This window comes from Hyalella azteca, unplaced genomic scaffold, assembly GCF_000764305.2.
Source record: "Hyalella azteca isolate HAZT.00-mixed unplaced genomic scaffold, Hazt_2.0.2 contig8613, whole genome shotgun sequence".
Taxonomy (NCBI): Eukaryota; Metazoa; Arthropoda; class Malacostraca; order Amphipoda; family Hyalellidae; genus Hyalella; species Hyalella azteca.
Window position 1 is genome coordinate 160,495 of NW_025938702.1, and position 14,919 is coordinate 175,413.

The following is a 14,919-nucleotide window of genomic DNA, read 5'->3' on the forward strand; positions in this document are numbered from 1 at the left end:
CAACGAGCAATTGAAAAATTATATTTTATCGGTCACAGCAGCTCCTATATCTGCCCTCAGGCCGGTCGAGAGAACGTTTCAGAACAAGGTCTCGAGATGCATTTAATTCCTTTAGATTTATACGGAGAAGCATATGTTCAGTCTTAAAATGCCTAGCAAATTACGGACCAGGCAATAAGTCCAGACGAAGCTATGCAGGAGCATATGTTCAGTCTATATGGAAAGAGCGGGTTCCAAAGGCCGGATCCCTTGTGAATCAAGTCACGAAAAGTTCAAGAATCGGCAACAGGCCATGGGCCTATTTCTTCAGCGCCGACACTTCTATTCTTTTCTATTTTATACCTCCGTATGTAACTGGATGGTGCTAGAACTGATCGACGGATTGGTTAATAGTACTTGGAAACAATTTACAAATGTTACAAATAACAATCAAGCGATTAGCAGTAAGCAAATAACAAATCAGAAAAATGAGGAAATTTACATCTCAAAAGGTAGAAGTATCCATAATGCAAATTTATATACATCTTCACAACTGTATTCGATTAAACCGGACTCCTACATTGATCCTAACTTATTCCATACTAAAGGAAGCCATCGCTAATGTACTGCGTTTTATGTTTTTCCGTATTCATTTTTTTCAGGAAAATAGAGAAAGAAATCGAATTAGCCGTATTGATGGATAATCCGCAATAGAGAAAAATTACAATTATAGAGTTCTTATAATTTTTAATTTTTTATGCAAAACATTATATTTGAACCTCATACGGGGCATTACAGTATTTAATATGAATTTCGCGATATTCTTAGAAATATATAACTGAAATTAAAAAAATATATTCCTTCACTTCTGAGACACCTCATATCATTAATAACAGGGTCATTGATCCACATTATTGACATAAAATTAACAACTATATAATGATAGCAAAACAAATAACAGCTTATTCTAGCCCTAGTCTCTTGCCACGTATCTGTGATCGAGACCTTGTAAACACGCTCTCCGCATCTCCATGTCCAGTCTACGCACCTCTATTCTTGCTCTGCACCACGAAACTAAAACTACAATCAAGCCTACTATTAAAATTCCACAAACAATAAGCAAGAGATAGAGCATCATATTTGTTTTTTCTTTGGTCATGGGACCTATGGGAGTTAAAAACATATTATCGATTCGTGTCGCGTTCCGCTGAGGTTTTGAAGTGAAAATCGTAGCTTCCGTTGAGCTCGTAGGCTTGCCGTCAGTTACTTCTGGTGTATCTCCGATGTTCGTTTCGTTCAAATCTCGCAATGAGTAGGAAAAATTTCTGTTTGCTTGATGATCTACATAATCAGGTGGATCATTATCGAGATCGGGTAGCACGTCATGTATGCCCATTAAGTCAAATGAGGGCAAGGTTATTATTGGCAATGCTACATCATCCGGGGTAACCATATTCATAGCGTCACTGACGACAGTGCCTGCAATAGGATAAAATAACGTAGTCACAGGCTCAGTAATGGCTTCCATAGTGTTAAAAACGGTAGGAATATTAGGATGATTTCTATGATGATATTTTGGTTCAACGTCGTTGGGTGAAGTCATTGTTTTGTCTTCAAAGGATGTTGGTACACTAGACGGGTTTCCGCTGGTCTCAAGATTGCTTGGCGGTGATCTGTGAGGCTGGCCCTTATCCTCACTTGATGGAACCCTAGAAATATATGAATTTCTGAATCCGGCTGAATTGTCAGGTCGATTATCCATAACATTATCCACTCCCTTAGGAAAAGAATATACCGGCCTAATTGACCAAGGAACCGTCCTATAGGGAGAACTCCTTGTATTATTTCCATCTCGGTTGTGCAAGATGGCATGAGCTCGTACGCTTTCCGAGCCTTCTTCATTTTTGAATGACGTATGAGAATCAGGATAGCGGAAACTTTGGATTGGCGGATTAAATGAGCTGTTTGCGGGAATCTGGTTAACATATGGCATTTTAGTTATATTTCTCGATGAATTTATAATTCCTCTCAACAACGCAGCTGGATTTCTCGATGTACTTTGGATTACACCGAAGACACCATTCGAATACAAAGAAATTGAGCTTGATTGATTACCAGCAGAGCTTGAAGAAGTAACCGTTTTATTGGAAGGCATGGAGCCATCTGTCACTGAAGGGGCTATTGAGTTCCGAGGCCGTACCTCATACTTCAGAGGAGAGATTGTTATATTCAAGCTACTTATTTTATCGCTCGTGGAATTGAGGGTTATATTTGAAGCTCTCGATTCTTTGCTCGAAAAACTAGCTTTTGCATTCAATATTCTAGATTCTTCACTCGAAGAACTAGCTGTTGAGCTCGTTGTTCTTGATTCTCCGCTCGAAGAGCTAGCTGTTGTTCTCGTTGCTCTCGATTTTTCGCTCGAAGAACTGGCTGTTGTACTCGTTGTTCTCGATTCTTCGCTCGGAGAACTGGCTATTGTACTCGTTCTCGATTCTTCGCTCGGAGAACTGGCTGTTGCACTCGTTATTCTCGATTCTTCGCTCGGAGAACTGGTTATTGTACTCGTTGTTCTCGATTCTTCGCTCGGAGAACTGGCTGTTGCACTCGCATGACTATGATTTTGTTCAATTACTGTCGTTGTGGGTTGTCTCCCGTCACCAGTTACTCCTGGAAGTACAAAAAGAACATGCGTTGTTCAATAACACGCTCTCGCTGAATCACCGAGTCACTTCCTGAGGAATAATGTTCCTATTATTATACAGAAATATGCGAATTTTACGATATACAGAGTCATTTTATTCTGAAATGTAATTTAGAATAAATTTCTTACATTTTCTATAAGCCTGTGACGAAACGATGATGAATAATTTTGTATATAACAAATATAAAGTTAGTTATTTTTTATTAAAGTATTGAATGGAACTGAATGAGTTTGTGACGACATGAGATTTACACTTAATGTAGGAGACTATCTAAATTATTTTAGGGGCTGCGGTAGTTTACTTTGAGTCTTCATTTATTATCAAAAATTTTTTTGTTAAAAAAATTCTTGACATTTTTCTCCTAATGCTTATTTCGTTTGTTTTCAAGATTGTCTTCCAGTAGTTCATTTATTGGTTCCTTGCAGCTGGTCAAGAGTGTTCATCGCGATTTGTATCGTTCAGTGTGTTTCAATAAATGTTCATTGTTAATCATTTCTGGATGCATAGAAGCAAGATAAATTTACACTCACATTGTCTAAGAAGGTCCGAGAATTTTTTTAGCACTGATGATGTATTCGAGCATAAGCTAATTGCTGAAGAATATATTCAATGTAGAATAAAATTTAAAAAATCGATGTACTTTATTTTATGAAAAATCAATAATTTAAGTGGAACTGGGACAAGTATCACTACCTACTGAACCATTATAATCAACGAAATAAAATTCAATAGGAACTGATTTTGCATTCAATAATTCAATACAAGCTGTAATTTATTATAGTTACCTTGAAGAACTGCTTCGTTACCTGCAGGATGAGGAAGTGGCCTTGGTTGGAAGGTTGTTTCAACTGAACCATGAGAAGCCGTTGAAGAAATGTTTGAATTATTTTTAAAATATGGGCGTGTTAAGACCCCAAACGTCATCAAAAGTATGCCGTATACTTTGAGAAGCAGCATTTTGAAGCTAGTAAAATATTTATAGTCATTAATCAATAATTTTAATTAATTATGGCTGCGTATCTCCATCTGGTAGCCGTAGGTGCGCAGAGAGAGAGAGAGTTAGTCCTAACGTAATTGCTCACAGTCAATATACTGTGCGAAAAGTGTTATATATTGCAGCAAATAACTAATGAATAATCGAATAAACTAATTAATAAGTAAACATACTGCATGAGGATAACAATGTGAAATAACAATGGTCATTGCAGGGAAAATAAAAGGAAGTTCAACTGTTTAATGTTGAGGCTATTGGATTATTTTCAATAGATTGATATTTCCAAATTAACTCATTTTCGTATATCGTTAACTTTATCCAGTAAGAGGTTCATTTGTCTCCTCATTTTCCAACCATGTACAATGAGTCTGGGTATGTAAATTTGTGATGAATTTTCCCTCATCATGAATCTTGTTTTGATGGAGCCTCCAGTTTATTAATTAATATAATATTATTCGAAGTATATCGATTAAACTAATTATCGATTTATAATTTTCATGATCATCGGAAAATCCACGCATCCTTAACATGAGATTCTGAAGCACAAAAATCCACTACATAAGTATGCTTGATATGCATTAAAAAATACGTCCTCATAGACCTGCCAAAAGTCCTAAAGGATTGTAGATTTTCTTTGAACAAGCCACGAAAATTATAGAAATCAGCGACAGTCCAAGCATGGCCTATTCTTCAGTGACGTCACTAATAAAATATACTAGCCAAATTTATAAACGTAAATTGCATAACTTTTCTATATTCTTGCATGGGTTATTTAATGTGGTATTATGGCTCTCGGGGAACGTCTACCCAACAAACCCTTGCCTCCTCTGCTAGTGAAATATTATAAGGTTTATAATTTTTTCAATGCAATATTTAATTTTTTTTAGAATGAAATCTTTTTCTAAGTGTGCAATGCACGTAAATTATTCATTTATTCATTATACAACAATCAATATTAAAGAATTAAATTTATTATTACGAGCACAACAATATATTATAATTCAAAACTTATATACGGGCTTGCTGAGCAATGATTCACCGCTTCACATTATTGCGCTTAGTTTAAAAAAGTTAAATATTGAAATAATGAAAGTTGTCAAAACAATGTCAATTTAAATCTTTAGTGATCACTTTTAGGCATACATAATGTATATTATTTATGAATATTTGATTCACGCCTCAATATTTGAGAATAATTGGACTGGCTGACAACAAATAGCATAGCTGTCCTTTTTATTGCAAGTTATTATAAATAAATAAACCATTTCTATTGGTCCCTTTTTTGTCATTGAGTTCAGTGTAAGATTGACGTATACATGACACGTGCACTGGTGATGGATGAGTCCGTAGACCCATAACGAACTAACATAGGCCTATTAATATTACATCAGCCTGATGTACAACAGAATTCAAGAGCCTCTGGCCAAAATGTATTACTTCAGGGAGCTCAATAATTTATACTTAATATTTTATTCCTACAATATTGTACGAAAAGGAGAACTTTTATGAACATTTAGGGAGAATTTTCTCCAATAAAAAATGTAGGTCAAAATAATAATGCTACAATAAACCAATTTACTTCAAAAAATTGCAAAAACAGAAATAAATGATGGTGGATGAGTGATATCTTGACATACAAGATCAGTAAAATATCAAACTTTTTGTAATATAAGTTTTATGGAAAACAGTCTAATTGTTGAGCATCTTCGCTTTAATTAGTGATAAATCTTTGGACGAAATTCGCACAAAACAAAGTGAATGAACATAGAAGTAAGAAAACTTAGGTACAAATAAATTCGTTTAAAATAAAGAAATAATAAATATCAATATATATTATGATTTACCATTGATTAGAGTCTGCAACCATCTATGCAGAAATCAATCGTGAATTTTCGAACTCTGAAGAATTATCTCACAAAAAATTTCGAACGATAAAGAAAGATCTTTGCTAAAATTCGTTCAAGTACGTCACACCCAAGACATTACTATTAGTTAGATACCATCACATCAGCCTCATCTTCACTACCTTTGCAGTGCAATCTACAGTATAAACCAATAGCATTTAGACAACAACATTAAAAGCCTTTGTTTCAGAGTAAATGTAATTTGACGCAAGAAAGAAACAAGAAGTAGCTACTTTAGAGATTATGATAACTACCAGACAAGCTATAAAATTTTTATTGAAAGATTAAAAATTATATTGAAATAATATTTATGCATTTTACTGAAAATTAGGTAAAATTTAGGACACTCTAGGATTATTAGAAGTGGATTCGTTTGTTGTATACATTATGAACATGAAACACTTCAATTGATTGTGTTTGGAAAGATGTGATGAATTGAAAAAAAAGTTATAAACTCTGGCCTTATGCCCACTGAGTGATTCCTCCTTACGAAAATTTATTAAAATATATGCGCAAATTAAAAAAGTTTGACTATGCCACAATTAATGTTAATGGTAAAATAAATTTTTATGAAGAAAGCCCAAGACCAACCTACAGACCAGGATCAGAACGCACACTAAGTGGACGGTCTGCAGCAAGACTTGCTGCCCGTGACAGGATGGCGGGCAACCGTATCCAAAGTCCCCCGCGTATCCGGTCACCGAGACTTACGCATGTCCTGTGGCGCGTCTTTGTACGTCAGAGACTTGCCACGAGTCATGTGGCTTTAATGCCAACAATAAAATAAAAAATATAACTCAGTACTCACTGCAGTGAGTGACAGAGAGAGCATTTTCTCGTCGACGAAAACGTGAAGTCACGGACAGACGGACGGACGGACATGACGAGCACAATATAACATTTTTTACATAAATGAGAAAATGCGCTAAGCCAAACTCTCACCCAGTGTGCGTCATTATGTTTTTTCCATGCGTTACGTATATAGGGAATAAATCAAAATAGAAAGCGACCCTGGCCGAGGTGCGTATGTTACTGGGATGTCACAAAAACAGTTAATGGCAAAGATGTATTCCTTAGTATTCCTTAGTTTTTGTTTGGGACGTAGCAGTCCCAGGCCACGATGGATCGCCGCCTCTGTCATGCGGTCAGAACACGATTAATAGTTATAGTAAACCATGCACATCATAGAGACACGCAGCGTAGACGTGATTAGACGAGGAAAGATTTGTCATCTTACATCAAAGTAAGAGGATTTATTGATTTATTTCTAGAGAAATAATGACGCATTTTTGCTACATTTAACTTACTGGTAAAATTAAAACATTTTTATCATTGATCTAGTTCAACTAATCCTCACATCAAAGGGGCTTTTCTGCAATTTCGAAATGCGAACTAAATATTTCCTAGTTCAATGTTTGCAGATACATAGTTTATAGCTCCAGATAAGGTTTTATTCCATGATGAAGTTTTGTTAATGGTTGCCCCCATCATACTTACGTGGCCTGAACCAACGTAAAAAGCACGCATAAATCTGCAATATTTTACCCTTTGGCATGTGTAAGAGTAAATTATAGTGGACGATGAAATCTTTGTAACTATAGAAAACCACGCCCTCTTGCTCCAACCATTGCTCCACGCTCTCTTGCTCCATTCACTGCTCCACGCTCTCTTGCTCCATTCACTGCACCACGCTCTCTTGCTCCAACCAATCATTGCACCACGCTCTCTTGCTCCAATCACTGCACCACGCTCTCTTGCTCCAATCATTGCACCACGCTCTCTTGCTCCAATCATTGCACCACGTTCTCTTGCTCCAATCATTGCACCACGTTCTCTTGCTCCAATCATTGCACCACGTTCTCTTGCTCCAATCATTGCACCACGTTCTCTTGCTCCATATGTTATCAAATTACACATTCGGCCCCGTCAAGTGTTCAATGAATACTATGAATGACCTCTAGTCAAATTGCATAATGAACCAAGTCACGTGTTATACTCCATGCATTACCTCCAGCCAGTAACACATTAGACAACGTTCAGGACGTCAAGCGCTTATAAGAGGCAAACTCGTAACCATTTGCAGAAATATAAGTTGATGACATTCAAGTGGAAGAGGAAATGAGTACTAAATAATATATATAGTTCAGTTTAAAAGTCTTGCATGAGAAGCTTGTTGCTTTGTCAAATAACTTTTAGTTACGTATAAGATAGTGAGGTATTTTCTCATCACGGTCTCCAGCTTCAATTTTGTTTATTTCTTCATGTTTTTGGAAGTGAAAAGGATGATTTCGATTTTGGAGCGAAATGACCCCTACACTATCAACGAGCCGATTCCTGTTCATGAAGTACATCATTATAGATGAGAGGAAACTGACTTTTCTACCTTAATGCTAAGTCATTTCCATCGAGATCGCGGAAACAGTTATTTAGAACAATTATGTCCGGTAATATTATAATTTGATTCTTGATAAATGTAGTTATTGATTCGTCATCACTCATCATAGTTTTCAAGATTTAAAAAAAATCTAAATCCACAACATTCTTTGTCATGACCTTTCTGTACAGAAATTCAAAAGAATTTGACTCAATGACTAGTTTAATTTATTTCCATTCAATGCTCTCTTTGTCTTCACTTTATTTCAAGTCTTGATTCTTTATCGATACAATTCGCATCTTTCAACAGCCAAAGTAAAACTCATTTTGCCATCGGTCATTTTTTAAACCAGAAATTGTCGGTAGTGCAGTTCGACAATCTATTTAAATATAGCGTACACCGTTATCACGCCTAAACATGAATGATTAATACAATTAAAAATTATGCTCGATCTTAGTCTCGTTTCAGCCCAAAGCCTGCTTTGGGCTGAACTGCACTCTTTTCAGAACAGTCATCATATTGATTTTTTTATGTCTATTCCTTGGTGTGCAACATATATATATTTCTATTTTTTAAAATATATGTTTTTAGTTAAAAATATTTTTCTCAAATAAAGCATAATTTAAGCACACCGAATGATGATTTATTTCACAAATTCAATGACTGAATAAAAGACAGCAGCCTTTGTTCAGAAGAACTAAGAATCGCTGGCGCAGAACATGCAAGCCTTTGTTCTCCCCTAACGTAGGCCTATTGCTATGCCGTTAGCTGCTGGCTATGGAAACCAATATAAAAGTGACAAAATATTTCGGTACAATCAATGCCTACTTGAAATTGTCTAGTTTAGGTAAAAAATTAGTTTAGTTAGGAAAAAACATTCAATGTAACATAACTACTAATACTAGAATCTTGATAGTTCATTGATACTTCATACTTTCGTGAATTTAAGTTTTAATACTTGCTAATATTACAAAAACACGTTTATTATTTGATGCGCTATTTAATTGAGCTAAATACACTGAAGAAACTTGCATAGCCTTGAATGTCCCAGCAAACGTTCTAGTTTCGTTCAACAATCAATTTACTTTGATTCGCAACGAGAATTTTGATCCCATTCGTATTTTTGTATATATACTCCGCTTAAATATAATAATCGAGATAACGCAAATATATTTTACTGACTGGTTTGTTCTGGGCTAGTATTTAATATCTGGGCTATCTTGAGAATTTATTCTTCTTCGTAATTCTGTTTAGGAGTCTAAGTCTTCAGAGGCAGTATTTCTCTCATTAATTACTAATTACATACACGCAAATGCGATGAAGCCAGAAAATCTTTTCCATGAATGCAAATGAGCCCGGAGGCTGCAACAACTGGACTCATGGAGAAATTATTCCTAAAACAAATTGAAAGCTATTTTTTACCGTCGTAAATTATTTCATGTGCTGCTATTAACCATAAGAAGATAGACGATCTCTTCACTGGAGACACTCATTAGCCCTGACAGGAATATACGATTGGAGTTAAATAGCGCCTTATTTTGAAATTATTTCGCAATTCGAAATCATAGTATTGAGAATCCGCTGTAGGAGAATTTAAGGACTTGCTGATAAGAAACGACTGAGAAATCAATGAAGCGAGTTCCTAAAAGACTAGGTTTTATGATCATATATAAAAATCCTTGAATTATCATGGTTCAGTGTTTCCTAATATTTTCAAACTCCATCTTCGAACTTAGACCTGAATACTGCAACGAAAAAAAGAACAATTTCAAAATTATTGTAACTCTTTAAGTTGTTAAAAAATAAATAAATATATGATTAGGACCTTTTTCAACCAAATAATTATTCGACCAGGTTTTCCTTGTGTATTTATTCACGCATATTCATCACGTGTATTCATTCATGCAATTTAAAACTCTATGCTTATTGATGAAACAAAAAATTTTGCTTATCGTTTAGAAAATTGTGGTTAAAAAAAGTTCACACTTTTGATATTAGTCGAAGAGAGTGCAATCATTGGAACTATATTGCTGGGGTGCAGTCATTATGATAAATACTTATAAATACCTAAATATTAAAAATAATTTACTACTTTGGGTGAAGTCTGGAAAGTCTTGTTAGTTTCAGTAATTGACTTTTAAGACTGAAAGCCTTTTGTCCGGTGCAGACGATATTTTATTGTTTCCAAACGCCTTATTTTACGAGAAGTGAGTGCATTTCTTTCGAAAGGCTTTCATTATACATTGATTGATTAGAACTTTGACTTAGAAGGCATCGTTAACTCGGAGTGTCGATTGTGAGACTTAGCTAAAATCTTCTGCTATAATCTATTTAACCAACATTATAGGAAGATGGACGTTCACACTTGAAGGTCTCTCAACACGCCACACATGTTTGATCAATTCGACCCTTCTTTGTATGACCCTTTGAGTCGGATTGGGGAATGAAGTTCAAATGAGACCGATTAACACAATACTAAAACTGAAGTCTTCAATCACATTTAGGGTCAAGTGAAATAAATACCGAACGGGATACCAGGTATTCATTTCAAAGGTGATATGACATACCGTGATACCGGTACAAAGTGCATGCATCTCCTGATACTGGGAGCAATAATGGATATTACTATCATAATCAGGTACCATGGAATAGGTAAAATATGTTCATATAAACTCTAGTAACATTTATACACAATTATTGGTGCCATGCCGGTACTGTACATCGAAACCAGTTTCATCCATGGCATACGGCAAAGGGGGAAAATAATGAATTTTTATTTGAGTAATAAAATTGACTGCCAGACATTCATGTCATAAACTAAGTCTAAAATGAAGCAGATATATTCTTCATATACCTCAAATTTTTTTATTTCACATTGAATCAGCGTGCCAATGACTTTCAATTTATTGCAATTAATGATAATATAACAGCAAATATAGTTGTCCACTTCAAACATTGCATTATCTTTATGCTTAATTACTGGTGATTATTATAGTTGAAATTCTTAAGATATTTTTAAAGAAACAATCGCAAATGTTATTGCCTAGTCATTGTAATAATTTAAAAAAAAATAGTAACTTGCCTTCAGATATTAGTCAACTAGATCTATTCACAACACGAAATCAGTAAGACAGCCTGCAGTTCTGGCGAAATAATGTGTAAATTTCAATATTTTTGTGAGAAAAACGTGCAGTTTAGTGGGTGATGAATTGAAGAGCCAAAGACATCTAATAACACGCTGGCACACGTGTATACACGCCAGCACAATAACACGTTGTACATACAGGAACAAATGGTAAATGTCGACTTAACCGCGCGGGAAACATGTCATGTAAGCATGAGTGACAAGAGCCCAGTTAATTGAAGTGCCGTTCATTGTTATGGTTAAACAAATTTTTCATTTGACATCTATGGAAACACAATAACAAGTATGAAAACAGTAGCAACAGCAATCACAACAATTATTAAAAATTGCCGGTACAGCTCTCAGCTCAGTAGTAATAGTATAGTATAGTATTTTCGGCATTAAATAAAAAGGCCTGGATAGGCCTGTCGCCGATTCTTGTACTTTTCTTGACTTGACTGGCCTTACGGACGGTAGATTTAAAATCACTTCTAGATATCAGTTGTTCCGTAGGGTACGAGGCATTTTAAGACTGAACATATGCTCATGCATGGCCTTGTCTAGTCTGTTCTTGAACGCGTTCATACTTGGAGCGTCAACAATATCTTCAGGGAGGCTGTTCCACATGTCAGTGACTCGAAGCGAGAAGAAATGTTGTCGCGTGGATAAGTTGAAGCGCAGTTTTTTTAGTTTATAGCTGTGGCCCCTGGTGTTGGTTCTTGTTTCAAATTCTAGTAATCCTTCTGGGACCTTGTACAAACCATGAGTATACTTGTATACTTCAATGAGGTCACCACGCAGGCGACGATAACGGAGACTGGGAAGCTTCATAATCTTCAATCTTTCTTCATAAGACTTGCCCTTTAATCCTGGTATTATCCTTGTTTCACGTCTTTGAACACTCTCAACTAAATTTTTGTCCTTTTCAAGTCTCGGTGACCACACAACGTTTCCAAACTCTAGGTTTGGGCGCACGACAGAGGTGAACAACAGCTTCATCATTTCTATATCTAGGTACTCGTAGGAGCGTCTGATCAGCCCAAGCAGTTTATTGGATGTATTAACTTGCGTTTCAATATGCCTATAAAATTTTAGCTCCCTGTCGACACAAACTCCAAGATCTTTTTCCACGCAAGACTTCTCAATCATAACCCTCTCGTTGCAGCATTTTATACTGTTGTCCTTATAACACTATTGAGAGATTCCAATATTGTAAGTTTATGCCAATTGTGCAACAAATACAGACAAATCTTCACACATCATCGAGTAAAATAATTATATTTACATAAAGCAGCACAGAATCATCAATACCAAGCAGATTCGAGGTCCATTTTTCTTTGTTTGAATTCCCGCAATGATAAATGAATGCCAGAACTTTATGTTAAGGTAATTGCTACGTTCATTTATGAGCAATCAATGAACGGAGGGTCTCACAATAAGAGCTTGGGTCAGACGCTCTGCAGCCGCTGCGGGAGTTGTACGTTCAACACGGCGGCCACTGCCACTGTGTTCACCATCACATCACTTTATATCCATCTGAAAACAGCGGTACTGCCACTGTTCATCTCAGCACATAGGCCACTGGCAATTTAGTAGAAATACAGTGCAGTTGCCACCATTTTTTGGCAATAAATGCAGAGGAGAACATGTGTTTGCTAATGCGAAGCCTGGCAGCCATAAGCTTGAAAAGCGGAACTACATCTAATACGAACCGATTGTGCGGGTAAATATAAACTATGGAAAAAAAGAACTCTCCATGCAGGCGGGCAAAAACAGCTCAATTGCTGTTTTGCACGGACAAAATTTCACCAATAACCCTTTGGGACAAAACGTTACCAGTATACCCACCGAATTGATGCAAAAATTAGACAAATAACCGCCGTGTGCGTTTGTTTGTCTAATCTAAAAATAAAAACTCACCATTAATCGCTGTTTGCACCTGTGAAGTGGCCAGTAACTGCAGTGCGCGAAAAATAATCCCTCGGTTGGCCTTGTGCTCTGTTAAGAAGGTGTCTGACTTAGGTGCCGCCAGCTAGGGTAAAATTTGCCTTTCAAGTTTCACATTGGCTTAAATTTAGATAAAGTTCATGTGTTGTATTGTGAACTTGTGATGAGTTATAGATTTAGTTCAATGCAGGTAGTACTACTGGCCCGATTATTGATGATATTTGCGTTTAGTTACACATTTCTCAATCACTCCAGTGCACTCCATGTTCACAGTGAGAAAGTCATGAAATTTGTTCACACCGAACTTTTACTTCTAACCACATTGAAAAGCTAGTTAAATGAAAGAGGATTAAAATATAGTATATCCCAGTGTTTCAAGGGTTTTTGTGTATTAAAGCTGCTTTTTGTTTCACAAAATAAAGATATTTACTATTTCATGGCAACTTTCACAAATGATTGGAGCAACTTTTTCCTAAGCATTTGATTAAAATCGAGATAATATCAACAAAGTTTCAAAATAGGAAAACAAAAAAGCTGTAACTCTTCGTCAGATGAAGATAGTGTTGAGATGATTTAAAAATCATGTTTTTTGAAACAATTCCAGATCAGAAATCGAAGCGAAGTTGTTTCCCATTTGGAGGGATTATAACAAGAAGTAGCAGGCATACCTGGTCAAATGATGTAGAAACAGATGATGAAAACAAAGTGAAGGCTTTGCATTTGATGACTATAAAATGGGCAGAAATACCATGGAAAAACGGCCAGCTTATCTGAAGAGAAACATTCAGTTCAATGCATGAAAATGAGACTTAAATTTGGACGCTGGCCAGAGAAACGACTGTGCAATGCTGCCCACACCCAATAAAATTACAATTTTTATTACTTACAATACAATTTTTCCACGAAAATTTTTTGGGTTTCATTTATTTGCATTTCTTGCCCTTTCATGTGTGTTTTTTGAAATAAATGTGACAAAAAAAAACAATATATACATATATGTATATAATATATGTATATATCTGGTGGTAATTTTATCTTGTTCAACTTGAAACCAAGCGAAATTAAACATTGGATTCCTATGGTTCCAAAGTATGGGACAACGTTTCCTAAATTAAAAGTAATTTTAGCCCAAATATTATTAAAATATAACTCAGCACTCACTGCAGTGAGTGACAGAGAGCGCATTTTCTCGTCGGCGAAAATTTTATCACGGACGGGCAGAGGGACAGACAGACGGACAGACGGACGGACATGACGAGCACAAAAGCGCATTTTTTCCAATATGAGAATATGCGCTAAAAGCATAGATGTGCGACAACCCTAACTAAATTTTGATGCGGGCCTGAACCTGCGGGTGTCGTCTAGAACTCGGCAAATTGCTAAATCAGAATATCTGTTTCCTTCTCCGGCTCTAGGAATAAAATTATTAAATGTATCCTTCAGGCAACTTATAGTCACAGTTTGAATTGGCAAAATAATTACGTGTCACTGATTTCATTTTGGTGCAAAAGCAGATCCAGAATAACTCTGTGCCGAGTGTCGCAACTATTGAGCAAAAGGCTGGGCGTTTGCATTTGTATTAGTACGCATGCCTTGGAAAAAGTGCTTCTTGAACGAGTGGGCTCTGGGATTCCAACTTTTCAGAAACGTCGAAACTATTTTGGAATTTTTAAATAATTCTCAGTCCTCTCCAGCTTAAATCGGAATTCAGATTCCTGAGATAAACTGTAAGAAATTAAAAAGGATTATAACTAAATTTTTATCAGAAAAATAATTACGACCGCAAATCAAAGTTAGCTAATAGATTTTCTTAGAAAAAGTTAAAACTTTTGCTTTTATCACAACTTCTTCCCAGGTTATAATTTGACTGGAGACCTAAAATTCACTCCAAAAAC

At 35.9% G+C, this 14,919-nt stretch overlaps 1 protein-coding gene across 2 annotated transcripts; it reads right to left on the reverse strand.

Annotated features, from left to right (window-relative positions):
• Positions 1–295: 295 nt before the first annotated feature.
• LOC108680781 (A-agglutinin anchorage subunit-like) lies at positions 296–3,761 on the reverse strand. Of its 2 annotated transcripts, none has more exons than XM_018169679.2 (2): positions 3,488–3,761; positions 296–2,646 (listed from the first exon to the last, which is right to left on the reverse strand). In XM_018169679.2, the coding sequence occupies exons 1-2, from the start codon at positions 3,636–3,638 to the stop codon at positions 953–955; spliced, it is 1,845 nt and encodes a 614-aa protein (XP_018025168.2). In that variant the 5' UTR covers positions 3,639–3,761; the 3' UTR covers positions 296–952. The 2 variants fall into 2 exon arrangements, with proteins under 2 accessions (XP_018025168.2, XP_047737650.1); XM_047881694.1 differs by having other exon boundaries at positions 3,467–3,761.
• Positions 3,762–14,919: the final 11,158 nt, after the last annotated feature.

Bases quoted from the DNA above. Each gene is read 5' to 3' on its own strand.
- LOC108680781 (XM_047881694.1), bottom strand. From the start codon at position 3,638: ATGCTGCTTCTCAAAGTATACGGCATACTTTTGATGACGTTTGGGGTC. The intron at 2,647-3,466 runs GTAACTATAATA...TTGTACTTCCAG, and splicing joins TAACGAAGCAGTTCTTCAAG to GAGTAACTGGTGACGGGAGA.